Consider the following 27,089-nt stretch of genomic DNA (forward strand, 5'->3'; position numbering starts at 1 on the left):
TCTTAATTCTGATCCTCACACTTGCATTGCACGGTTATATACCTGTGGAATAAACAAGGTTCCAAGTAATTACATTTTAAAGTTCTTTCTTGTGGGATCATGTGATCAAGTTTATTAGTCTTTATTAAATAAAAACATTTAATGAAAGGGGAGTATTTTCCCACCATAAAAGCCTGCACTTTTCTACTCCTAGTCTTACCAATCACTGCAAGAAAGGCAACATAAGGTGGTTTTGCTTATTTTTTAAGATATGTGAATGTAACAGAAGGGAAACAATATCACAGACAAGAAAAATATATTGAGTACTATGACCAATGTTTTGGGCAGAACTGAATTTAATCACCTTTTTAAATACTGGTAGATAAAATTTATGCTAGGAAGAATTTTTTAAATTCCAAGAATTAATCCTTATAAAGCTTAATTCAGCAGTATGAAAACTTACATCAGATTCTAAATACAATTTCATTTCTCCCCACCTATTATTTTATATAATAAACTTCTCACTGGGTTCTCTTCTATCAAAGTCTGCATTTTTCAAAAGATATTTGTTTTTGGCATCTGTTTTAATTTGTAATCAAGCTGTGCTTTTCTTCATTATCCCTTCAACATTAAATGAAATAACTTGGTCAGGAACAAAGTACACATTCATGAGTGTCATATGAACACAAGTCTTTCCAATAAGAAAGTGTAAATTGAACATTTTTACTTTTAAAATCTTTATATATCATCTACCCAACAAGAAGTCCTTAAGATCTACTAGTAGTCCTCAAAACTCACAAACATGGACATATGCCTCTAAATCCTTTAGTCAAGAATATGCAGTTTATATCATCTGAGATCTCTATAATGAAAATCAAATCAACAAAATACTTCAGAGATAATTGCATTCAATGATTCATCATATACAAACTCTTCAAAATGACTGTAGAGTAATGAATCCATAAATTCTTTACTACATTCATTGCAGATCAGGAGGTATGTGCTTATCACTGGAGCTGATAAAAGAGAACATGATTATCTGTACAAAAAGAATTTGTGTTCAATGTCTGTCTTCAAAAGTTCAATGATGATGCATTATAAACTATATAAAATACAATATAATATAATATATAATACAATATAATAATATTTATTATGATATAATAATATTATTTATTTATTCATTTATTTATTATGGAAAGTAAGCAAGCAAAATGATGTGATAAAAAAATAAAATAAAATAAAATAAAAGTAGTATGGTACTAGTACTAGAATTAAACTAACATCCAATGTTTTGTATAGCTGTCAACCAACAGCGGTATAGCATTTTTATTGAGGACTCTTAGGCATAACACAGTTTAAGAATTTTTATCATCCAGTGACGGTAATGATCGAGTGCCGGTGTACCATGAAAATCTGACTCCCCTAAAATGTGACTCCCCAGTCAGATTTTCATTATGAAAATGTGACTCCCCAGTCAGATTTTCATAATGAAAATCTGACTCCCCCTATGAAATTTTGACTTCCCCCCAAAAAAACATTCATAAATCTTATTTTATTTTGAGTATATGACTGTGATCCTGTAGCATGTAAAATGGTTGATAGATTGGCACATTTTTGTAGTTTGCAGTGAAATTTTTCATAAAAAAATGAGAAAATTAAAAATGTGCACATAATGAAAATCTGACTCCCCCATGAAAATTTGACTCCCCTACAAAAAACATTTATTAATCTCTAATTAATTTAGTATATGACTGTGATCCTGTAGCATGTAAAATTGTTGATACATTGGCACAATTTTTGTAGTTTGCAGTGAAAATTTTAATGAAAAAATGAGAAAATTAAAAATGTGCACATAATAAAAATCTGACTCCCCCATGAAAATCTGACTCCCCCTCCACAAAACTTCATAAATCTTATTTTATTTTGAGTATATGACTGTGATCTTGTAGTATGGAAAATGGATGATACATTGGCACATTTTTTGTAGTTTGCAGTGAAAATTTTAATGAAAAAATAAGAAAATTGAAAATGTGCACATGGTTAAAAAATTGAGAGAAAAAAAGGAATAAAACACATGAAAATAAGAAAAATTAATGATTTGTTTTCTAACACCAAATGGCATCAAACTTTCAAATAATGACAAAATATCCATCTCTATGCAAACTATGTGGAAAACAGTGGTATGTGACTGAATATAAAATAGGTCCTTTTCTCCATGGGAGTCCAAATCTCATGGGTGTAAAAATAAAGATTTTCATGATTTCTTTTTCATGCTTTCACTATTTTATCATCAAACCTTTAAATATTTCCAATATATTTTTCATAAAGTATCCTAAAAGAAAAGGTGTTGAAATGATCATCAAATATTAAATATCTTTTTCATAGGGGAGACAATAGGCGATTAAGTGGACATTTTTAATTTTCTTATTTTTTCATTAAAATTTTCACTGCAAACTACAAAAAATGTGCCAATGTATCAACTATTTTACTTACTACAAGATCACAGACATATACCCAAAATAAAATAAGATTTATAAAGTTTTATGATGGGGGAGTAAAATTTTCATGGGGGAGTCAGATTTTCATTTTGTGCACATTTTTAATTTTCTTTATTTTTCATTAAAATTTTCACCTTCAAACTACAAAAATGTGCCAATGTATCCTCCATTTACATACTACAAGATCACAGATATATACCCAAAATAAAACAAGATTAATAAAGTTTTATGATGGGGGAGTCAAATTTTCACGGGGGAGTCAGATTTTCATTATGTGCACATTTTTATTTTTCTTATTTTTTCATTTGAATTTTCACTGCAAACTACAAAAAATGTGCCAACGTATCATCCATTTTACATACTACAAGATCACAGTCAAATACTCAAATAATATAAGATGTATGAAGTTTTGTGGTGGGGGAGTCAAATTTTCATGCGGGGAGTCAGATTTTCATTATGAAAATCTGACTGGGGAGTCACATTTTCATAATGAAAATCTGACTGGGGAGTCACATTTTCATGGGAGTCAGATTTTCATGTTACACCGGTAAAGGATTACTTTAGCAGTTTATTTGCCTTTATTACATTGTTTATAACATGTGACTGTTGATTTAAAAGGGTACTTCAAGAAGCTTTTAGTGTAACAAAAAGTTATTTGAATATTAATCAGTGATAATAATTATTTGGTATTTAATAATCAGGGCTATGCAAATATTTCAACAAGGCTTAAGTGAATGATAATTAGGCTAAACTAAATGTTTCTTCAAGTATTTTACAGCACGGGCGTATGCTTTTTGTTAATATTGGAGCTTGGCACTTCTTGAATGATATTTAAAAAAATTAGTATCTTTGCTTGCAACTTTGGATAGCAACTTTAAACAGAGAAGAACGTACATGTCAAAGTGATAATAATTATATAGATTGTTCCTTCCCACTCATTCAAAATCTCAAAAAGTATCTCTAAATACAATAAAAAAAGCCTATACATGTGTATATAGAATCGTAATTTTTAGATAAGTCACATATGCTGCCCCAGGGCAAACCCACATCATTACTGTAAACAATAAAATCTGTTCGTAAAAAACTCAAATCAGAAATCAGAAACACGTAGACCCCTTTGCTGTAACTGCCAATCTGATTGTGACTCCGCCCAGAGAAGGCAGAGCTATGTAATTTTAAAACACGGCTGACGTCTCCATTCTCGCGTTGCAACGTCCTACTTCACTTCCCCATTTCATAATGGCGAATTACTTTCGCTTTGACTTAATGGATCGAAAGCATTTGGGATTTTCTCGCAATGGCGGAGTTTGTTTTGCGTGAAAAGGCGATCGTCGTAAAAACTGACCAACCGCAAGAACTAGATCAACTGATCATATACTTCCAAAGCCACCACCAAAGCGATGGGGGCGATGTAAATGAACAGCAGTCTCGAGTTTCGGATTGTGATTCAGGCACAGCAATCATTTGTTTTGAAGAGAAGGAAAGTTAGTATAATTATCGCCAGATTCTGTTTAAAACGAAAGAGAGTTCATCAGTAGCTGGATTTTAATGCAGTAACGACAAAATGACCTTTTTGGTGTAAAGAAAAGTTCGCTGGTTTGGCCTGCATGATTGGATCTGATTGCCAGTGGATAATTATTATTATTATTATTATTATTACTATTTTTGCAAAGGAAAGGGAGCTCAAATAGATATAAATGTACAGATGTTTCATGCTTTCTTTAGTCAATTTAAAGGTAGACGTGACGTAGTGAGAGACATGAAACCCCTGATGAGCTAATTAATTTTCGTCATGTGATATATATCTAGGAATTCCCCGTTCTACTTCCGCCTTGCATGTTGAACCGGAGCTGCTACGTGCATCGTTCACGTTTCTTCTTTTTGGCATATGATTCGAAAAACTTCTTTAGGGATTTACTGGGGTAAACGGGGGATTTTCCCATACGTAATTACCAATATTGTCCATGAATCCATTAATACTTTGTACATTCAAAGTAAGTACATGTACAGTACAATGTACATGTACATTCACGTGTACCACTGCACACGGATTTTTTTCTTATTAAGCTAGAGACTTAAAATTTGGTACACAGATATCCACAATTTTGACCCTGAATGTTTTTTATTTTTAATCCATTTTGTTAAGATCAAAAGTTATTCAAGTTTTAGTGAGACTGTGTCTATCAATTTTTCAGATGCCTCTTGAGTCAAAAGTTGTCCAACTTGATTTCACTCCCTAAATAATGTCATTACATAGAAACTCTTAATATACCGCATAGAGGAGCTGTATGTGAACACTCAATTTAAATATTTATACTAGGATTTTTATGTTTGTGAATTACAAGTGGGCAAAGTGATAGAATTTTCAGCCACAGGTGCTTGCAAAAAAAGAAAAAAAAGATAAATAAAATTTAAAAAAATAATAATAAATAAATTTATTTATCATTTAAAAATAAATAAATAAATAGATAGATAAATTAGATTAAAAAATACAATTTGATACAATCATAAAGCAATTTGTCCAAATTTCACCAAAAATCAGATGCTGGTCAAGAACTTGAGTTATAAGTCCTTGTTCTTCTTTGTAGCAGATATTTTGTCTTGCTGAACTTTGCCAAATTAAAAAAAATAAGTTAAAACGTTTGCCATTACAAATTTCACTTTCAGACTATTCTTGGATTGTCAAAATAGTACCCAAAAGGAAGATCCAGCTGTTATCAATTATGTGCCAATATACACTTGTTCCCTGTGCATTTGTAGTTGAGACAGCAATGTACATGTAAGAACGGGTTGAAATCTGATACTCTGGGGACAGCTTTTATGGCCGTTCATGAAATTGAACAACTAGCGCCACCATTTTCTGTCAGTGGTTTCTAGCTACTAGTCCATAGTTTTTTCTAAAGAGTTTGTGTTTTTATTTAATAATTTCTTAAAAGTCATGCATTATATTTACATTTTTGATATCTACTGTATGTGCTAGTATATAGGTAACACATATAAAAGATGTAGGTTTAAAATGTTATAAAACACATATTTACCTACATGGGTAACAGGTCAGACTTTTGTACCATTCATAAAATGTCCGCTAATAAAGGATGAAGACAGCAGAAAATTGATATTTGTAGGTTCTACATTTAGTTCAGAAAATAAAGAACACATTTATACAATTTGCTTCTAGCTGCAAGGAGAGTGTTAGCAAAGCAGGAACATCATTTTGTTGGTGTGAGTGGCATCCCATGTCAACTAACTGTGGAGCCATATGCAGGATCCAAGTACTCACCAGCTGGTGTGGGTTTTAAATCTAATAAAGAGGAGGTAAACGTACCTGAACTTACTAATGGCACTATCAAATGAACAGACAAATAGAATAGACAATTTGTAATAAAAATACTTATTAGTGATGTAACAATAACTTTAATTAATTCCCATTGAAAAAAACTTTCACACAAATTTTCACACAACCCCTTATTGCTTATGATGTTATATTGTTCGTAGCAATAAGCAGCCTTTTTCTTTCTCATTTATCCACATTTTAGTAAGGTTTTGTAATCTTGAAAGTCTAGTTTAATGAACATTCTGCTAGTATTGTAATTGTCGTTGAACATTTAAAGATGCATACAAAGTCAATTTTTGTCACAAAAACCAACCAAATACCAGAATATAGTTTCAAGTAGTATAACTAAGAGAATTACCAAAAAGCATTGTTTAATCTTACCCAAAAATGCTGTTTGAATGGATTTGTCTGCTAGCATTCTATGCTGTACTCAGTATGTCAAAGGGGCAGAAAAGTAGGTCACAAAAGTAGGTTAAATTTTCGACCAAAAAATTTAAAGAAAGGAGCAGTCTGAAGCTCTTTTATGACTGATCGAGTGATCTATTCAGTTTATCCCTTGGAATGTCAAATTTATTTGAGACGTATAAGAAAGTAGTAGAAGTAGTTTACATGTGTTACTGGGAATCCACGCTCCACTGATGCTCAGTTCGTATCTACCTTTAAATTAAGTTTCTTAAAATTTCAGATCATGCCAGGAGCTGTTGATGCCAGGGAAGGAGCAACTGCTGGTCCCAGTCAGCTGTTACCAGACCCCGAAACAGCAGGCACACAAGCAGAGAATGCTAGCACAGTAGCTGACAATAAACCATCTTCACCCAAGGAAACCCTTGACAAGCCTGAGATCCAACCACCCTCACAGCCAGAAGAAAGGTTTCAACACCAGCAGCCTCCAATTCAGATCCCAAGTGAACATCAGTACCATCATACCGACAGTGCTAAATCACATGCAGCTCAGCAGTCACCTGAGAATAAGAACATTATTTCTGAAAGATCAGTCACTGCAGAAGCCATCGGCATGCAAAGCAACATGAATAGTGGTCATGTACCAACAGAGCAGCCACAGCTGCCTACAGGATGTACTTCTGAGACTCTTAAAGCAGCCAGCGACAGTCCAGTCAATGTTGCATACCAGGGAGCAAGCTATCCCCCACCCACATCCAGTGCATACATCCCATATGGCTATGGAGCAGTGCACCCACATCCTCCTCAGCCGTTTTACCCATATCATCAGGTAAAGATTCTCTTTGTTCATATTGAGTTAATAAAGTAACAATAACTTCACCAGTTCCCTTTGAAAAACCTTTGATTTTCAAACAACTTCAAATTTTCCTTGTGATATGTCATATTGTTCATGACAATAAGCAGCCTTTTTCTTCCTCATTTATCCACAATTTAGTAAGGATTTTAAATTTTGAAAGTCAAGTTTAATTAACATTTTATTATATTGTAGTTATAGTTGAACATTATAATTTAGTTTCTAAAATGTTCAGATCATGCCAGGAGCCCCTGATGCCAGGGTAGAAACAACTGTCAGTCCCAGTCAGCAGTTACCAAACCCAGAAACAACAGCCACACAAGCAGAGAATGCTAGCACAGTAGCTGACAATAAACCATCTTCACCCAAAGAAACCCTTGACAAGCCTGAGATGCAACCACCCTCACAGGAAGGTGAAAGATTTCAACACCAGCAGCCTCCAATTCAGAGCCCAGGCCAACCTCAGTACCATGATACTGACAGTGCTAATTCATATGCAGCTCAGCAGTCACCTGAGCATAAGAACACTTCTGAAAGATCAGTCACTGCAGAAGCCATCAGCATGCAAAGCAACAGGAGTAATGGTCATGTACCAACAGAGCAGCCACCACTGCCTACAGGAAGTACTTCTGAGACTCTTAAAGCAACCAGCAACACTCCAGTCAATGTTGCATACCAGGGAGCAAGCAATCCCCCACCCACATCCAGTGCATATGTGCCCTATGGCTATGGAGCAGTGCACCCAGAAAGCACAGGGAAAACATCAAATCATAATGAAGTTTATGGAGGATATCCTCCTCAGCCATTTTACCCATACCATCAACCTATGCCTGGAATGCCAACTGGTTATACCTACATCAATGGATTGTGGTATCCGATCCCTCAGCGTAATGATGTGCAGTCACAGCAAAGCATACCACCTGCCCCACAGTATGGCCAACATATGCCCCAAGATCGTCAGAATGCTGCCCACATGTACAGTTGCATGCAACACAGTGGCCAAGGGTTTAGTCCCTATATGATGCAACCAACAGGAAATCACCCACGCAAACAGAATAACCCACACATGGTCCAACAACAACAAAACATAGGTTTCCATAATAGCCAGCATCCCTCTCAAGAAGCACAACATTTTGGATTCCATGGTGCCAGACAGCCACAAAATCCCACAGATCCTGGTTTCATTTACAGCAGGCATTTTACAGAGCAACAGCAGAATTCTGGTTCTTCTGAAAATTGGCCATTCACTCGGAAACCACCGCATTTTGACTCCAGAGCTATGCCTGAGCAACAACTAAACAAAGATGTCCATGATAGCCAGCATCCCTCTCAAGAAGCACAACATTTTGGATTTCATGGCGTCGGACATTTTCCCAGGAAGCCACGACATCCCGTATATCCCAGTTCCATTTATACCCAGCTACAGCAGAATTCTGGTTCCTCTGAAAACAAGTCACTTACTCAGAAACCACCACATTTTGACTCAAATGATGTCAGAGCTATGTCTGAGCAACCACAGGATGTAAGAACCCAAAATGCCCCTAATGTGTCTCCACAACAAGAACATACATTGAGAACACCAGCTCAGGGCGTTTTTGCTTCTGAAAACTCTGCTGTTGAAGGTAAGGATAACACCATCTTTGTATTTGTGCATATTTAGCTCAATTCATGATGTTTGTATTTGACTTAATAGAAATCTTCATAGTAGTATGAATAAATGTAATCTTGTTTTCTGTAAGATCTTTATTGATGGAGATTGTTATCATTTTTGGTGAAAAAAGATGCTGGTTGTAACATGCTTCATAGAGGGCATTTCCAGAGATTTAGATTGATCTTACTAGATCGACCTAACTCCCTAACGACCTAACTCCCTTGGGGTTCACGCTAAATTGCAGTCAGCCGACCCAGTTAATTACCCCCTTACAGCTTGTAGTAGGCGGGACGGACATTTAAGCTGGATTATCTGATAGTAATCTAGTGAGACTCCCCACGGGGATAGATTGATCTAAAATCTATGGGAATGCGCCCATGGTCTATTCAAAACTCCCCTTTATACAACCACCACTTGTATGAGGTTTCTTTAAGCATTGATTGTGCTAGGTACGGTATTATGCTGAGGTGCATTTTTAGACTTGAATATTTTGAATGGGCCAAGCAAGCGTTTGGTTTATTCTCATCTATTTGATTTTGTTTTACTTAGAACCTACCATGCCATCTGTAGAACAGTCCAGTGAAGCCACCACAAGTCAGCAGTTAGGGGTGTTAGTACAAGGCATTGGGACAGACATCAGTAAGGACCACTTGGAGATGTATTTTGAAAGTGAAAAGAGGAGTGGTGGTGGTCCAATAGAAGACCTAGATTACACACCTGGCACTGGCAAAGCTATCATCCATTTCAAATATGCCAGGGGTGAGTTTGACCAGAGAGTTATTTTGTGAAGCTAAGTCATAAAATAAATTATAATGAATATAATTGCTATGAAACCTAACTGTTCTTATTAGAACTGTGCATTCAATTTGGTATTATTTGGTACAAAACTGTACACCTTTGGCTGGGGGTCTTGAAGCTTCTCTAATCCATTTATTCAAATACGCCTGGAGTTTCTGAACCCACTAGCATCAGAGTGACTTGACCTTCAAATGAATATGAAGTCCCTTTCTGTGACCCAAATCTCTGTTGGCTGGATTTAAACAAAACATCCAAGTTATTCTGCATTTTTACATATTTTAGTGGCTGGTAGGTTAGTTGAAAGAGGAACTGTGACAATGAGGAATTCAATTCTAAACATCAGCTGGCTGCCAGAACCTAATGATGCATGCACAGTCATTGTGACTGGGATCCAGCATAACACAACTGAGGATGCTTTAAGATTGTACTTTGAAAATGAAAAGCGTAGTGGTGCCCAAGGGTACAAAGATTTGCAGTATTCTGAAGGAAGTGGACAGGCTTTGGTCACATTTGAAAGTCCAGAGGGTAAGTTTTATACCAGTCAGAATATTAAAGCTGTATTTCTTAGATTTTATACTTTATGAGCTTTAAACATACTTATATTTTTAAATTCTAAATTCAGGTGCTGACAACTTTGTGAAGGCAGGAACAGGGAAGTCACCATTAGATGGAGCCACTTTACAGATTGCTTGGCCTATCACTGAGGATGCAGTTGCCACCAATCAAACAGGAAATGGTCAAGCCACTGTCCTGGTCTCTGGAATCAAAACTTCTACAAGAGAGGAGACATTGAAGATGTATTTTGAGAGTCAACGTCGAAGTGGAGGTGGTCCTGTGAAGAAATTAGTATACAAAGAAGGCAGTGGACAGGCAGAAATCACTTTTGAGGAAGCTGAGGGTAAATCATCTTCCAATTATAAAAAGGTTTTTTAAAAAGTAAATTTCTTGTATATATACTGCACTCTGCTGCATATTATTGTGGTCTAAAATAGATAACAATATGTCTGGCCTTTTTTGTCCAGATAAAGGGTACTGTAAGGGTTTATTATCATCCAAATGCCGAAAATGAGTTGTTTTTCCTGCATCTAATTATTCAATAATGCATCTACCTTTGTACTGATTTTAAACAGTAAAAATCCCTTTGAAATATGTGAAATATTGGTTGAATTGGAACTTTGGGCATTGACCATTGTCAAGTGCAACTAGAGGATCAGAGAGGCAGTACTGTCTCCGGATATTGTACCACCAGCTGGAGCAAGCGTATTCGTATGGAAAACCAAAAAAAAGGGACACCACTATTGTCAAGTGCAATAACTCTTCCCTCTGATGTTTGACAGCCAAAATATTGACAAAAAGAAAGTGCCAAATGGCATTTTTACTGTTATATTTACCTTTTTTTTTTTTGTAAATATGCAGGTTACTAACATTGATCATCATGATCAGATTATTTTTCTAAAGCAACCCAGCAGGCATAGTTGCGTTGGATCAACGTTGAAAACAGGTTGATACGTTGAATTGCCGTTGATCTACCGAAATTCAACGTAATATCAACGTTGATCCAGCCACGTTGACTCAACGTTGTATTTTGGTCAATGACACAACCTTGCAGTTATGGATTGTAATTTAAAATATTAATTATTGAAAACGTGATACTTTGTTTATCAATACTGTATCTAAATTTATCAAAATAATAACAATGGTTTTAAAGTAAAAGTGACAGTTGTTTTGTGTCTTTAGTTAACTATTGAATTTTCTTAACTTGTTATTCAGAAATACATTCCAATAAACTGAATTGCTTGCAAGGTCAGCTAACACTAGGATGAATAAGTTGCTGTAAAAGTGATAGAGTTAACAGTTCTTGGTAACCTGTTATAGATAGACAGGTTGAGGTGACTGTGACCTTGTTACATATATATATATATATATATTAATCTGTACCTTGGAAATTTTAACTTAAAGGCCATACATTTATACCCTATATTTAGCCATCAAACATGTCCTACTGCTAAACACATCCATGATCCAAGCAAATTTCCCGCTGGGTGGGGTTGATATAACATTGTTTTCTGACTTTGATTCAACGTTGTTATCTGAGGTTGACATAACTTTCAAATCCAACGTTTATTCAATGTCCTTTCAACGTTATGGTTCAACGTTGTTTCAACGTTAAAACAACATAATTTGCCTGCTGGGAATTTTTTGTATATATTTTCAAAATGTTTGCCCCAAAAGTACTAAACTGAATTTTAGTTTTGCTGATAGGTTTTGATAAAAATCAGATTATTTTTACAAATGCCTTTTTTTTGTTTTAACATATTTTTGTTGTTTGGTACCTGTGCATTTACCAGCTTTGCTGTTTAGTTGATACTTCTAATGGAAAGTGAGAAAATACTGAAGATTTGTGATAATATTTGCATAGTATATAGGTACAGAGAAATTCTTATTAAAATATGGAAACTGACACGAAAACTAAAATGCACATTTAACTTTCTTTCAGATGCTGCCAGTGTTCTGAGAAAATCTAAAGAAATGGCTCTCCAACTTGAGGGTGAAAAGTTGAAGGTTGTGACATCTTGTCCAATACTTGTACCCATGAATCCAAAACTTTTGCTCTTTTCAAACCTAGTTCTATACACACCAAGCCTAAAATCCACCTTGATGTTGTACTTGGAAAATATCTCTGGGGTAGATGGAAAAGACATCACTCTTATGTATGGTGAAAACCCAAGGGTCCTTTTGGTGAAATTTTCAATAGATATTGGTAAGCTTAGAGTTCTGTCTACCTGATTGATGGAATTCCCATTGATAGAAAGGTTGATAAATTTGATTTTGGGCTTAAACTGACAAGTACATGTACTTTGTTGTTGGCATACATATTAATTGGTGAATTATTTGAGTGATTTATTGTTGTAAATTTAGTAAGTCTATTACTACACCATATTTTGTAATGGTACTTACAGAATATTTATAAGTTATCAAAATTCTCTATAGCTTTTAGAAATAGATTTATAGGTTAAAGAAGAGATAATTATATTAAATGTTGATCATGATATTATAATTAGCTCTTGAATGAATTCTAACTACACAGCGCAGATACACTGTAACAACACATTATGAATAATTGTATAAATTGTTTAACTTATGAAAAATTGTATTAATTGTCCAGTATATATATTCCTTTTTAGATTTTGCATCATTTAAAGAGAAATGCATGGAGAGAAGAGTAAAAGGCAGAGATGTTAGTTTGGGTAAATTCAACATAGAACCTGTCTCATATCCAACTGCTGTTCAAGCACATGGTTTAAAAGGAACTACTACCGAATCCATCATTCAGCTGCACTTTGAGAAACTTGGGTGTAGCTGTAAAGTGAATATGGTTTTCAAAAACAGAACCAGAGTGGCTGTGATTACTTTTGATGATTACAGAGGTGATTATTGTTATTGAATGGATATTTTTTTATGAAATAAAAATGCAGGTACATGTAACATCATGCATTTGACAATTAGGTACATTTTTTGTAGTGGATGAAAGTATATATATATATATATATATATATATATATATATATATATATATATATATATATATATATATATATATATATATATATACGGTAATGTGCCATGAATTTCGAACAGTAGAAAATAATTAAATTTGGGAAAAGATCGTTCTGGCCGAAATTCATGAAATGGAGGTGCTCAGAACGTCCGAAAGTTCGAATTTCATGGAATTCTGTAAATTTTTACCGGAAGTTGTCTGTTCGTCGCTAGGCCTTCTGTTATCTTCTCCCGACGAATATTTAGAGTTACCATAATGTATGATGTGTGAGTGTCGGTAATTGCTACCAAAGGTATACACGTACTTTCACCCGATCACTGTGTATGGCCCATAGATAGAGCGGTACTGTTGTCTAGGGACGCAAAACAGCATCGTTATCAATAGTGTCGTTTTTCAAAAGCGATTCAGGCAGCCAGAAACTAGTGTGGTTTTTCAAAAACGATCCTGGCGCTCAGAACGGGAGTGGACGGAGGGAGAGACGGCCGACGATTAGCGTCTGCCACGGCCAGATAACCTTTACTATGGAAGCTAAGTGTTACCGTGCACTGAAACTGAGACGACAGCCGATCAGTGTCTATGCCGCACGTGCAGGTAGCCTTCATCTGCGATAAGTGTCTTCCGCGACCAGGTTCGTTGCCTTTACCGTTAAAGTCGGGCGGAGCTTTACGCACGAATGCGTCCTCATCTCGCCGTTCGCGGGTCGGTGTCTCCGACGCATACGTAGCCTTCCCTGCAGAAGCCGGCCTCGGCACTACGGCCTCTCCTCCGTGCGGGGAGGCCACTATGACCGCAGATCGGTATGTGCGGCGCACAGGTAGCCTTCGCCATGGCAGCCGAACTGTGTATTACGGTCTCTCTCCGTCGTGCGCTGCGACCAAGATGACCGCTGATTGTTGTCTGCGATCAAATATACTAGGTTTGGGGGGTGGGGGTGGGGTGCAGGGCCGTTTTTTTTTTTTTTTTTCGCTCAGGCAACCCAATCTTAACCAGCAGCAGCAACTGATTTCCTGGCGCATAGTTGCGTCAATGTACGCATTTGAAAAGCGTGTACGTTTTGTCATTGAAACCATCTTCAAACAAACGCGAGAGATAGGTAATCTAGAGTTAACCGAAAAGGCAGCTTTTATATTCGTTCAAGGGACTGGAAGATCGTCAATGGGAGATAGTGAGCGATCTGAGCGCGACAATAAGCCAATTTCCACACTAGTTCAAGGGACTTCGTTACTATATTCGTCAGCAAGAGATCGTCAGCGATCCGAGCAAGCATAGAAGCTTGGACTTTTTGTCCATGCTAGAAGGCAATTTTCATGTAGTCAGCAGGATATGGTTTGCTGGTTTGCGAGAGGGGCGTAACCAGGCATACGCACGGATACACTGTGCGTATATAATTTTTTGGCCAACCATGATATTATTCTCTATAAATCTAGTGTACTTTTCAAGGAATATTATCGAAAATCCCCTTCGATTATAAGCTAATGTCACCTGAATGTACAAATTCTCTGTATAATTTATATATGCACCATTGTTCTGACACCCTTCTCGTTTGCTTTCACAGAACTGAGGTAAACAATACTAGTTACCATCTGAAGTCCGATCTTAATCGTCCATCTAGCTGGAACTTCCTTTACCTCTTAATTAGAGGGTAAAGTGCCCTTCAGCTCACAGGTAGCTTTTGTCTTGAGTGTATCGAACGCGATATTTATCTCAGATAAAAATCTACCTGTGTGTTATTTCAAAGAGCTGCTCCAGCAGACCTGGGGGCACTAGATAAATCTGATCATCGGGCTAAAAAAGGAGCCAGAGAAACAAAGGAAGATTGATTTTCCCTGCAAAGTTTCAAAGAATTTTGACACGGACTTGATCCAGCTTAACCCTCCAAACTAACGGGGTGGCACGGGCAATTTTTACAAAATTTACAAACAATTAAACTTAGATATATTACAATTTTATCCTTTCCTATAATTTTGGGAGGCATGCACCCGCATGTAAGCTGGGTGATGTCAGTAAGCCCCTAGTTAAATAAATATACCCTTATGAGCAAGGCTTTTAGCGAACCGTCCAGCCGTCATTTGGACGGCCTATATTTTCAAAGACGGCTAGACGGCTTGCGACTTTTTTTTAATGACGTCTTGGCTTGTCGGGACAGCCGTGGACGTTGTAAGAAATTTTCTTAGAGTAATTTGACGTACCTAGCTTTTATGATGCGTCACAGATGAATGGTACTACTTTGTAGTGTACGCTGATATTCAGTCACGACACAACTACCTAAAGCTTACAAAACACAATAAAATGTTTCTATGAAGTTTAAGATACACATTCCACGCCGTATGCAGCAGTGACAAGAGTGACCTTCATGCGGTACAAAACACTAAGCAAACTACAGGCGAATTTGTGAAAGGGGACACCTGCCGGACCTTCATACGCACGGCAACTGACAAAACTGATTGACAAAAAGGAAAATTTCAAATTATCAGCGAGAGATCGTTCGCAATCCGAGAGAGACCAGGAGGCAATTATCATATTTGTTAAAGAGACTTCGTAAGCCAAAGGGCGAGACGAGAACGCAATTTTCGTATCGTCAGCGTCGCAATCCGAGTGAAACGAGAAAGCTCATACTCGTTCAGTGGCTTTCGTTTGCGGCAGATCGTCAGCCGGAGATCGTTCTCGATTGTTTTTAACCCTCCATCCCTCCCCATTGGAATTTATAATTTTTAAAAATATTTTTCATTTCATTTGTACATTTCAAGGGACTTCATTAGCGGAAGATCGTCAGCGGGAGATCGTGAACGATCTGAGCGAGACAAGAAAGCAATAATGGTAATCTTTATTGCAGCTCTTAATATTGCTCTTTTGTTCTGTTACTGAGGTCTCTACTGTTAACAATGCTGTTGTTGGCCCTCAGCAAAACTACCGATCGCTATCTCACACCGAATACTGCGGTAAAGAAACAACAGCCCGACAGTACAACTCTTAATAGATTCTCCTGTTATCTGAATGAATGGATATGACGATGTTGTTTAGCGTCCTAAACTAACTGTACTGATCGTTATCTTGCACCTTGGGCCGCACACGTAGTACTCAGGTAAAGGTACGCTAGGGCAACATTGCCGACTGTTAGATCTTTATAAGCGCGAGAATAGCCCGGTGGCCGATTTAAAGGTGTACGAAATTCACGAAATGAAGATCGCGCAAAATTGCTTACTGGCCGAAATTCATGGTCCAGAAAAAACTCCAGACGGCCGATTTTAAGATCGTTCGAAATTCAAGAGCCGTTCGAAATTCATGGCACTTTTCCGTATATATGTGCTTTGTTTGAAAATTGTAATTTTTTTTATAAAATGGTTTAAAAGATATGTGAAATTAAAAGTGTTTTTGCACTCATTTCTTTGAGTGGTATGTTTTTTTAATCACATATTTTGTACATTTTTTCAGTGGTGGACAAAATATGTGAAGCCTCTCCTTACACCATTGAAGGAGTTAAAGTCCTCCCTTTTTTTCCTTGCTTGGGTGTTACTGATCCACAAAATACAGATGTCCCATGGTTGACCATTCCTCCACCAGAACACTTCCCTGTTAATCCACTGCTCATTGAATTTCTGCAGGCAGCTCCCCAACATGATATGAAGCTGAAAGATATGTTACAGAAATGCTCTGGCGTTGTTAAGCAAAAAGTGGGTACCACATCCTTGATAGTGGAATGTACCATCAGTCCTGATACGGCCAATGCATTTTCTGAAATCAAAGTTTGGAGTGCAAAGGTATCAGAGGCAATGAAACAATTTCTCAAAAATTTTGGTCACAAACAGATTGATATCCCAGTTGACATTGGAAGTGTAATTTGGGAACGTGTAGATGAGATGGCTCAATCTTACCAAGGACGGTTATTGTTTCACAAAGACAAAAAGAATATGTGCATACAGGTAGTGGGAGAAAAAGATGATGTATCAACTGTTTTACAAAGGATGTCAGAGACAATACATTCTGTTCAAAAAGATGCCCAGTCTGTGAGCAGCCATGTCAAGATGAAAGACTATGCAGTATACTTTCTGCAGGATGGTCCATTTTTACAGCAACTAGGAGAAAATTTCCCAATGCTACAAATAGAGCCAGACTTTTCCAACAAAGTTGTTGATTTTAAGGGACATCCTGCCAAAGTGGACGAAGCAAAAATACAACTGTTTCAATACATGGAAGAGATCAAAACAGAGCGGATTGCAGTTACCAATGCTGTCCTGGATTTTTTGAGAAAAGACAGCTGCTGCAGATTTTTGCAGGAAGAGTTCAAGAAAGAAAGCCTCAATGTGCATGTTATGTGTGGCTCTAATGAGGCATACATTTATGCTTTGTCCCATCAGAAGTCAGAGCAATGTGAAATGCAGAAAGCTATCGAATTGATACAACAGAAGATTAAAGAGAAAAAAGTTTCAGTACAAGAAGGCGGCAGTGCTGTTATCAGAGAAAGAAAATGGCAAGATGTGAAGGACCAGTTGAGTAGAGACTATGGGGACTTGATTGACATTCAGGTATCTCCTCAAAAAAATCATCTGACTATTGTTGCTTTGGCAAATACAATCAATAAAATTGAAAACCATGTCCAGTCATTTTTATGCTGCCACAGTGTTGTAGAAAAATCTGAAGAAGTCTCTTACCCAAAAGCAATTTACATTCAGAAATTCAAAATGAAGGAGGTAAACAAGGTTGAGCATGATTTAAGGTTTTCTGCAGTTGATATCAGACCCAAAGCATCAGAAACTGGTAAGTGTGGTTTTAGTATTAAGGGGAATCCAGATGGTATAGAGAAAGCTACAAAAACTGAAATAGCTATTATAGAGACAGTTAAAAAAGAAACCTATAAAATCGATTAATTGGTCTGCAATAGGAAATGGATATATAATTGGAAATCAATCAAAGATAATCCATTTTTTTCCAGGATACAGAGACTCCATGATTTGTGTACAATGAAAAGCTATTTTCACCTCGTAGCCAACTACTTTTCCCCCATAGGGTGATGATATGTCCCTCAATAACTCCACTGCAAAACTTTTTCACTTGCCTTTTCCTGCTTTGATAAACTAGAAATTGAATATCAAATCATATTTTCTCAAGTAAACTTGAAATTCAAGTGTTTTTTTCATTGCAAATTAATATTTGTCATTAATACCGTCTATTCTATTTTGTTATTGACATATAAGAAGTGTGTTTTACATCTGTGAACTCTTTATTAGAGAACCCTATGCAAACAAGCTGATTTATCAATTTTGCCTGGATTTTACCTTTTTATATGGTCTTTTAAGCCCGTTTCAACGGCCTTTGAAATTTCTGAAGAAATAGGCTGTTTTAAGCATAGTTTGTTGACCAGTTGCGACATATTATATACTTTTCATTGATTGCTGTTATGTTAGTTATAAAAAGAACTACGACCATGAAGAATTCAACTCTAAACATCAGCTGGCTGCCAGAACCTGGTGATGCATACACAGTCATTGTGACTGGTATCTAGCTTAAGACAAGTGAGGATGCTTTAAGATTGTACCAAGGAGTTATAACAGAAGGAGATTACACGCAAGCCTTTCTATTGTCCGATGTCTGTTACGGTGGGCGGAGCTAGCTACGGGGGGCCTCCGGTCTCAAGGTTTCGTCTGCGTCGCTCTCCTCAGCTTGGAGATAAATTTCATATGCGTTATTTCGTGTTAGAATTCGAGATCAGTAATGTCAAAGCGCCGCTGTATGCTGACGATTTTTTTCACAGGTAATTATTTGGACGATGTGCTGGAAGGGAACGATATCATAGAAAGCGATTATAAGGTGGTGACTGAGGATGGTCGCCATGAGCTTTTTTTAGTCGGTGATAGATGGCTTTTTTATGGCACAACCCGGTGAAAAATCACCAAGGAGAAGTCAAAAGAAAACGTCCCAACTGTGGTTTGTGAAAATGACATTCAAGTGAACGTCTGTCCTCACTGCCAAAGAACATATAATATTAATACATTAACGTTTGGACCCTCCTGCCTTTGGGTCCCATAAACATATACATTGTGACAGTGCCTACGCTTTGTGTCTGGTTTTAAATTTCTTAAAGTATTTTTTCTCTCACTTGGTATAATTTTAATATTATAATGCATTTAATTAAAATTTTAATCCAAGGTTGAGGCAATGCCACGACACGTCAGTTTACTGAATACTCGTTATAAATTTCTTTATCTTGGAAATTTCCCTTTTTTTTCAGGATTATTTGACACGTACTAACACTGTTCATATTTGTCGGTAAACAAGTGCACAGTGCTATACATTAAGAATAATTTTTATTCATTCATAAATATATTTATGTACAAAATATATCAGAAATTTTAGTATTCACTGAGCTCTTTAAAGTGAAACAAATAAAGATGAGAATATTGAATTTCAAACTATTATTTACTATATTAACTTAAAATATCTTTTAAGTCAACTCTATACTCAAGCACTCTATACTCATGAAAGTAGCATCTGTGAGTAAAACCATTTTATTATATCAATAGAAGAACAAAAACAAAAATTTTACACATAAGCAGTAATAAATGAAGTCATAAGAATGATTAAGTTGCTACAGTTTTCCAGTTTTATGCAGTCTATGATGGCATTTTTTTCAACCGTGCCAATAGAAATAATTATATTCTTTTTTATCTGACTTGCTGATACCAGTCTGTGCCAGATACTATTCCACTTACAGGCCAGCAAGGTCTGAGAATCTAATGGGCCGAATGAAAAAAAAAATCCTAGAAGATAAAGTGGTTAATTCTTACAAATAGGATAAAAAACATGGGATTCTCAAAAGGTTATTATAGATCAAGACAACACTTAGTAAGAACATTTATAAAATGTAACAGCTGAAAAAATTAACTGGTAAGTAAGCAGTAAGTGACTGCTTTAAAGAAATTTCACTGAAACAGAAATTTCACTGGCAATCAGGTAGACTGTTATACCATGGCACTCAACAATTTATATATAGGTTTTGAATTTTTTTCCACGTAACAGTAACATAAAATTTATGTCCACTTTTGCAATGTATAGAGTCGGTTAGGTGACTGAAAATATTTTAAAATGTCATAAAGGAGCACTATTAATTTAATGCAATCTCTGTTGGCCAGTCTTATCCAGTTTCTTCTCCAAAAAGGACAACTCAAGTGAGAATTTCTTCAGGGCCTTTTCTTCTGCCTTGCTAATGCCATGCCACTCAGAAAAGAGAGAAACCTGTAGGTTAGAAAAAAAAAACATAATAATAGCATTATGAACTACTAGTATCCATGTAGACATTATGGAATTACGCAGTGAAGTTTAATGTGTCTTGTTATGACTTGACTGAAATAATGTTCACCACATAAATGAACAATTTACAACTAAATTTATATAGAACATCAAGCTAATAACCCCAAGAAATTGAAAGAAATTGTACTTATTACAAGAAATTATTTAAATCCGCCCTGGTTCCTACTCTTCTGACAGGACAAAAAGGGGATTTCAGAGATCGACCCTTACGAAAATTCCCTATAGGATTTCCTATAGGATTTCCTATAAGATTTCCTATAGGATCCTATAAGATTTCCTATAGGATATCCTATAGGATCCTATAGGAATTCCTATAGGATCCTATAGGAAATTGTCCCTTTTTCCTATAGGATCCTATAGGAAATCCTATAGGATCCTAAAGGAAATCCTATAGGATCCTATAGGAAATCCTATAGGATCCTATAGGAAATCTTATAGGATCCTATAGGAATTCCTATAGGATCCTATAGGAAATCTTATAGGATCCTATAGGAAATCTTATAGGATCCTATAGGAATTCCTATAGGAAATCTTATAGGATCCTATAGGAAATCTTATAGGATCCTATAGGAAATCTTATAGGAAATCCTATAGGATCCTATAGGAAATCTTATAGGAAATCCTATAAGATCCTATAGGAAATCTTATAGGAACCTATAGAAATTCATATTAACTGCTTTGAATATTTTTACAGCTTTTTATATATTGTTGGATCTTTGGCAAAATTGGTAATAGGCACTGGTCCCTCAAAACAAAAGAGAATATCATGTTTACATTCTTTATTCAATATGTATAAATGTATGTACATATTCCACAGTATGGTATGCAACCAGCTTACTAGAGAACTGTTTTATAGATTTTTGCAAATTTAATGGTGTTGCTACTGCTTTTTAATTATAAGTTCTATAAGTTATCACAAGTATCCAATATGTCTTGTCAAGCTGTGGCGTCACTGTCTGTTTCTTGTGTGAGTTTGAACTCCTGCCAGAATGAGTGGCTAAAACCTCCCTTGGCCAGACCATGTCCATTGTCAGCATACTGCTTTAGTCACTTAATAATTGAAGAATTTCAGACAAAAGTCTTTTGCACATTGTTCAACTTTACTGTGATAAGTCTTTTGCACATTGTTCAACTTTACTGTGATAAGTCTTTTGCACATTGTTCAACTTTACTGTGATGGCCTTCTTAACCTCTGCCTGAGTTGTGTTGAACCATTTGCAGATGTATTCTGAAAGATAGACATTGTGAATTTCAATTAATTGTACATATCTACAAAAATGCAAAATGATGAAGGAAAATTTTTCTAATGAGATCAATAATAATCATTGCACCAATTCTATTTTGAGCAATTCATAGCCTTTATTAGTTTACTGAATTTTTTTTCAAAGACAAGGTATTAATTTGTAAAAAAAAAAATATATATATATAAAGAACATGAACATATTTCATAGGACCAAGTCCACAGGAACAATCAGAAATGCATTTTAAAATGCAGAAATTTGCATTGTAGAAAACTCTACTCTGGTTAAATATGCAATTGGGCCATTACAGAGCTGCCAGGGCCAAAAAAGTCCCAAAAACTATAAGAAAACTCATTTCCGAGGGTAAACAGTAATTCCCTATTCTCACCTGTCCTTGCTTGACCTAAATCATCAGTCCAAACCACAAAAAAGCAATCCCCAAGTTAAAATTTATAGCTTTTGTGTAAGCAAAATGGTCAGATTTTCACAATGCACATTTCATTTCCGTTATGTATAGGTTAGCAAAAAATATTTTTAAACAAACTATGGTGTTTACCTCACATTAAGGGTTGAAAAGAAATTAAAGGGAAAGAAAACTTGGCAAATAAACGATCCTGAAGAACGTGTGAGGTAATGAAATTTGCCCTGACAGCCCCTCTAACATGTTAATTGTATGTTATTTATTAGCATGGGTCTTCCTCAGTTATATATCATGATGGTCCCTTGGAGGCAGTTGTGGATAACATTAAATAGATAATTTTTAATAAATCACAAACCAAAAGTTAAATGAAATGACATTTTTTTAAATTCAACTGCATTTAAAGAAATATGAACAATTGATCACAGTTTTTATCCTATAAGAAATAAAGAGACTAAACACTGATTGCATTATGTATCCTTTTTTCTTCATTATAATATATAACTTGTTTAATGTAATATATATATATATATATATATATATATATATATATATATATATATATATATATATATATATATATATATATATAATGTTTACAAGGTACACTACAAATTAGATCAATTAATTATCTCATTTTCAATTTGATTAGATGATCCAATGCATTACTGTAATACATACCTTCCTCAATCCGATTTTTCTACACTCTTTACCCTTCCACTTTGCTCCTGAATTTAAACTGTCTTGATAGCTGTATACTCATTTGCTGCTTGTCTCATAGAAACAAAGACTTAGACAGGATACCACACATCTGATAACACCTAATTGGCGGTTACTGTTACTAGTGTAACAATAGCTACAGGAGTAGTGACCTAATAATAGGTGCCAGGCTAACAAAAGAAATTCACAGTTGCTTAGTATGTGGTTATGGCTGGTGGAGTAGGGCATTCTCTAGCTAACATCAGTTGACTGTTAAACCTTACAAGTGATTGAGCATGGTTTATAATGTATCTTTATATTATTTTAATTTGTCTTCATTTCCCATCCTTTATGAGGGACATTACTATACCCATAATGTTCACTTATACTTTTACATTATATTTTATATATTAGGCAGGATTGCATTTTCACTTTTTAAAACAGCCAAGGTCAAGTAAAATCCGATTAGATAAGGTTGACGTTCAATATAATAGAAAAAATATGAAGTAAGTGAATATGATCACACAAAAAGTAAAAATACATTATACTGAGTATACTGATATTAAGACCAGTTTCATTATTTTTCATTCAACCCGGCTTTATAAAAAATCACTATATGAATTAGCATAGGTTCCTATAGAAATTCCTATAAGATTTCGTATAGGATCCTATAGGAATTTTTGTAATGGTCTGAAAATATATTTAAAATTATATACTGATATTTAGACCAGTTTCATTATTTATCATATAACCTGGCCTTATAAAAATTTCCTATATGAATTAGCATAGGATTTCCTATACGTTCCTATAGAAATTCCTATTAGATTTCCTATAGGATCCTATAGGAATTTTTGTAATGGTATGAACATAAGTAAAAAATAAAAATTATATACTAATATTTAGACTAGATTCATTATTTTAATTCAAGCCGCCCTTATAAAAATTCCCTGTATGAATTAGCATAGGATTTCCTATTGGTTCCTATAGAAATTCCTATAAGATTTCCTATAGGATCCTATATGAATTTTTGTAATGTTCTGAACATATATAAAAAATCAAAATCATATACTGATATTTAAACCAGATTCATTATTTTTCATTCAACCCGCCCTTATAAAAATTCCTGTATGAATTAGCATAGGATTTCCTATAGGATTCTATAGGAATTTTTGTAATATTCTGAACATAAATTAAAAATCAAAATCATATACTGATATTTAAACCAGATTCATTATTTTTCATTCAACCCACCCTTATAAAAATTCCTTATATGAATTAGCATAGGGTTTTTCCTATAGGTTCCTATAGAAATTCCTATAAGATTTCCTATAGGATCCTATAGGAATTTTTGTAATGGTCTGAACATAAATTAAAAATTAAAATTATATACTGATATTGAGACCAGATTCATTTTTTTTCATTCAACCCAGCCTTATAAAAATTTCCTATATGAATAAGCATAGGATTTCCTAAAGGTTCCTATAAGATTTCCTATAGGATCCTATAAGATTTCCTATAGGATCCTATAGGATTTCCTATAGGATCCTATAAGATTTCCTATAGGATCCTATAAGATTTCCTATAGGATTTCCTATAGGATCCTATAAGATTTCCTATAGGATCCTATAGGAATTATTGTAATGGTCTGAACATAAATTTTAAAAAATAATTTCAGCTTCAATGATTCCTAATGATAAAATATTTCTCCATAAAAGATTACTTTACAAATGATCAATTTTTCAAGATTTCTTTAAAATAGAAATTAAAGAATATCTATAGAATCCTATAGATGACTATAAGATTGTGCATTATAAACAATAAAAAGCATTTTTGCTTTAACAGTGATATATAATTGACAATTCCACTGATAAAATTGACCTATATCAAATATCTTTTGTTTAGAATTATATTTGTTCATAAGATATGTATTTTTCTCAAGATTTTAACTTACAACAATTTCCTATAGGATCCTATAGGAAATCCTATAGGAAAGGTGCCCTATAGGATCCTATAAGATTTCCTATAGGATCCTATAGGATCCTATAGGAATCCTATAGGATCCTATAGGATATTTTCGTAAGGGGAGGCTGGTTGCTAAAAGGAAAATGCCCAAGGTTGTTGTATTTTGAAAAAAAATTAAAAAGGGTACTGTTGTTAGTGAATGTTTAATGCATCTTAGGCATTATGACAAAAGTAACTTACCCCAGACACACTGACCTCCTTTTTTTATTGACATATTTTAATTTTTTCCAGCCTGACAATACATGTAATTCATATATTCAATGCAGCCTTCTCCCATATCTATAATAGAAAAAAAAACTTGAGTAGTGTTAAGATATGCATGTCAAATTCATTTTCAATTTTGAGAGAATTTCTGTTTCAACACTACAAGATGAAATATTTAATTTCAAGTAATGAATAAACCTTAATAGAGTTCTATTCTTTTGTAACCACCAAGGCAAAGCTTCTTTCTTAAAATGAACTGAAACATCCAAGCTTGCCACCTAACATGCCAAAGTAGTGAAGTATAATTTAAGTAGAGAAGCAAGTACCCCTTAATTATAGAGGTATCTTACACAATAAGGTGTGTCTTACACACCTTGACTCAAAGAGAGATGTGTAGTGAGATAACAGGTAAAGTAATTGGTGGAGCCTAGGTGAACTTAAAACCTTAAGACTTTAAATTAAGAAGCACCAGGATTCATGTGTGTTCTTTTTTCAAAGGTTTAATATGAATTAAAACATATATATGTAAAAAGAAGACTAAATAAGTTAAAAATAACTATACCAAAGACACTGTGAAGTCAAACTTCCTGTTAGACCGCCATGATGGAAAATGCTGGGTGGAGGCAAAATTTTCCAGTCAAAAAAACTGAGCACTTTACTTTAACAACAAAGTTACCACTCCAAAGCCACCCACCATGGTGAGAAGAAAAATGATGACCAACTGTCATGATAAGTCTTCTTAGATTTAAACATGAAAAAGGTAAAGGCCAAAATGGTACATTTACCCATAACACTAGAGTAAAAAATTGGTATTCTGAACAAATCAGGTTATTTTTTTCAAGAAATATTGGAGCAGTATCCATGCAATATATACCACGCCACGACCAAGATGTTCAAGAATCTAAACACACCAAATTTTTTTTATAATCTTGCATTTGAAAAGTACAAAAAGCGGTAAGGCTTTTGGCCGTAACAAGCGTAACACTTTTTGATCGGAACTCATGAAAATTGTCAATTGTCGTATCCAAGCTAGACCACATGTTAAATCGCAAAAAAAAACAATACTGCTCAAGCAAGTGTGTTGCACACATAACAATTAGTTAAATTTTATGACTGTCATGTGACACAAGTTTCAAAAAGTAGGAGGAAAATGTCTTTTGGAGTAATTTTTTTTCGAAATATTAACAAGATGGCGGCTTAAGCATCTGCTTGTTATTCGGCTACTGAAAGTGCACCTAAGTTTTATTCTTTGCTATTGCCACAAATTACTCAACAATTGCAACTGTATAAAGACCAAACTTTTTTCATCTGATACTATATTTATAGGCACTTGTTATGAGTGGGAATATTTTTCGTGCAATATTTATTCTCCACACACCACCTCGCGAGATCAACGTGTAGCTGGACACTTACACAGTGAGACCCTACGACATAAAAGTTGCAATTTATCTTCATATTTCGTGTAGTAATGCATTTAAAAGCACTTACCTGTTTTTTGAAAACCTTGTCCAACGTAATATCATATAAATTCTGTATTTCTCTCATTTTTTAGAAACTTGGGACTCCGTTTCTGTTTCTGTCCTCAAAAATCAACAGACGAAGGCACAGATACTAACAAACGAGATTTAAACGAGAGTAGCAATTAAGCGTAACAGAGATAGGCATCCATTGTTCTCTGGGTTCTATTCATTCCGACCAATGAGAGACCGTAATACGGGCTCCGCCCCCACGCGTGTAATCTCCTTCTGTTATAACTCCTTGATTGTACCAAGGCATGATTATAAAAGATTTTGGTGTGTTTAGATTCTTGAACATCTTGGTCGTGGCTTGGTATATATTGCATGAATATTGCTCCAATTTTTCTTGTAAAAAATAACCCGTTTTGTTCAGAATACCAATTTTTTACTTCAGTGTTATGGGTAAATGGACCATTTTTGCCTGTACTGTTTTCGTGTTTAAAACTAAAAAAAACTTAACATGACATTTGGTCATCATTTTTCTTCTCACCATGGTGGGTGGCTTTGGAGTGGTAACTTTGTTGTTAAAGTAAGGTGCTCAGTTATTTTGACTGGAAAAGTTTTGCCTCCACCCAGCATTTTCCATCATGGCAATCTAACAGGAAG

The 27,089-nt window shown here is 35.1% G+C and overlaps 1 protein-coding gene and 2 long non-coding RNA genes across 5 annotated transcripts in view; 1 reads left to right on the forward strand and 2 right to left on the reverse strand.

Annotated features, from left to right (window-relative positions):
- The first annotated feature begins 3,672 nt into the window (after window positions 1-3,672).
- The window catches only part of LOC147764118 (uncharacterized), a 66,961-nt gene continuing 43,544 nt past the window's right edge, over window positions 3,673-27,089 (forward strand). Inside the window, exons 1-10 of the mRNA XM_087002133.1 lie at window positions 3,673-3,964; window positions 5,659-5,795; window positions 6,500-7,045; window positions 7,305-8,691; window positions 9,270-9,479; window positions 9,801-10,043; window positions 10,141-10,416; window positions 12,016-12,279; window positions 12,704-12,946; window positions 16,510-17,832. Coding sequence (XP_086858259.1) covers window positions 3,778-3,964; window positions 5,659-5,795; window positions 6,500-7,045; window positions 7,305-8,691; window positions 9,270-9,479; window positions 9,801-10,043; window positions 10,141-10,416; window positions 12,016-12,279; window positions 12,704-12,946; window positions 16,510-17,832 — 4,816 coding nt within the window. The 5' untranslated portion in view covers window positions 3,673-3,777. The remainder of the gene's footprint in view (window positions 3,965-5,658; window positions 5,796-6,499; window positions 7,046-7,304; window positions 8,692-9,269; window positions 9,480-9,800; window positions 10,044-10,140; window positions 10,417-12,015; window positions 12,280-12,703; window positions 12,947-16,509; window positions 17,833-27,089) is intronic.
- Window positions 19,363-26,732, reverse strand: LOC147764119 (uncharacterized). Of its 3 annotated transcripts, XR_015331709.1 has the most exons (3): window positions 26,455-26,732; window positions 24,943-25,041; window positions 19,363-20,307 (listed from the first exon to the last, which is right to left on the reverse strand). It is a non-coding gene; the product is annotated as an uncharacterized LOC147764119 (long non-coding RNA). The 3 variants fall into 3 exon arrangements; XR_015331708.1 differs by lacking the exon at window positions 24,943-25,041; XR_015331710.1 differs by lacking the exons at window positions 24,943-25,041; window positions 26,455-26,732 and adding an exon at window positions 20,517-20,580.
- LOC147764120 (uncharacterized) lies at window positions 21,147-22,966 on the reverse strand. Its single transcript, XR_015331711.1, has 2 exons — window positions 22,723-22,966; window positions 21,147-21,610 (listed from the first exon to the last, which is right to left on the reverse strand). It is a non-coding gene; the product is annotated as an uncharacterized LOC147764120 (long non-coding RNA).

The sequence above is a fragment of the Lingula anatina genome, chromosome 1 (assembly GCF_051362555.1).
Source record: "Lingula anatina isolate TDL-2025a chromosome 1, LinAna3.0, whole genome shotgun sequence".
Classification (NCBI taxonomy): domain Eukaryota; kingdom Metazoa; phylum Brachiopoda; class Lingulata; order Lingulida; family Lingulidae; genus Lingula; species Lingula anatina.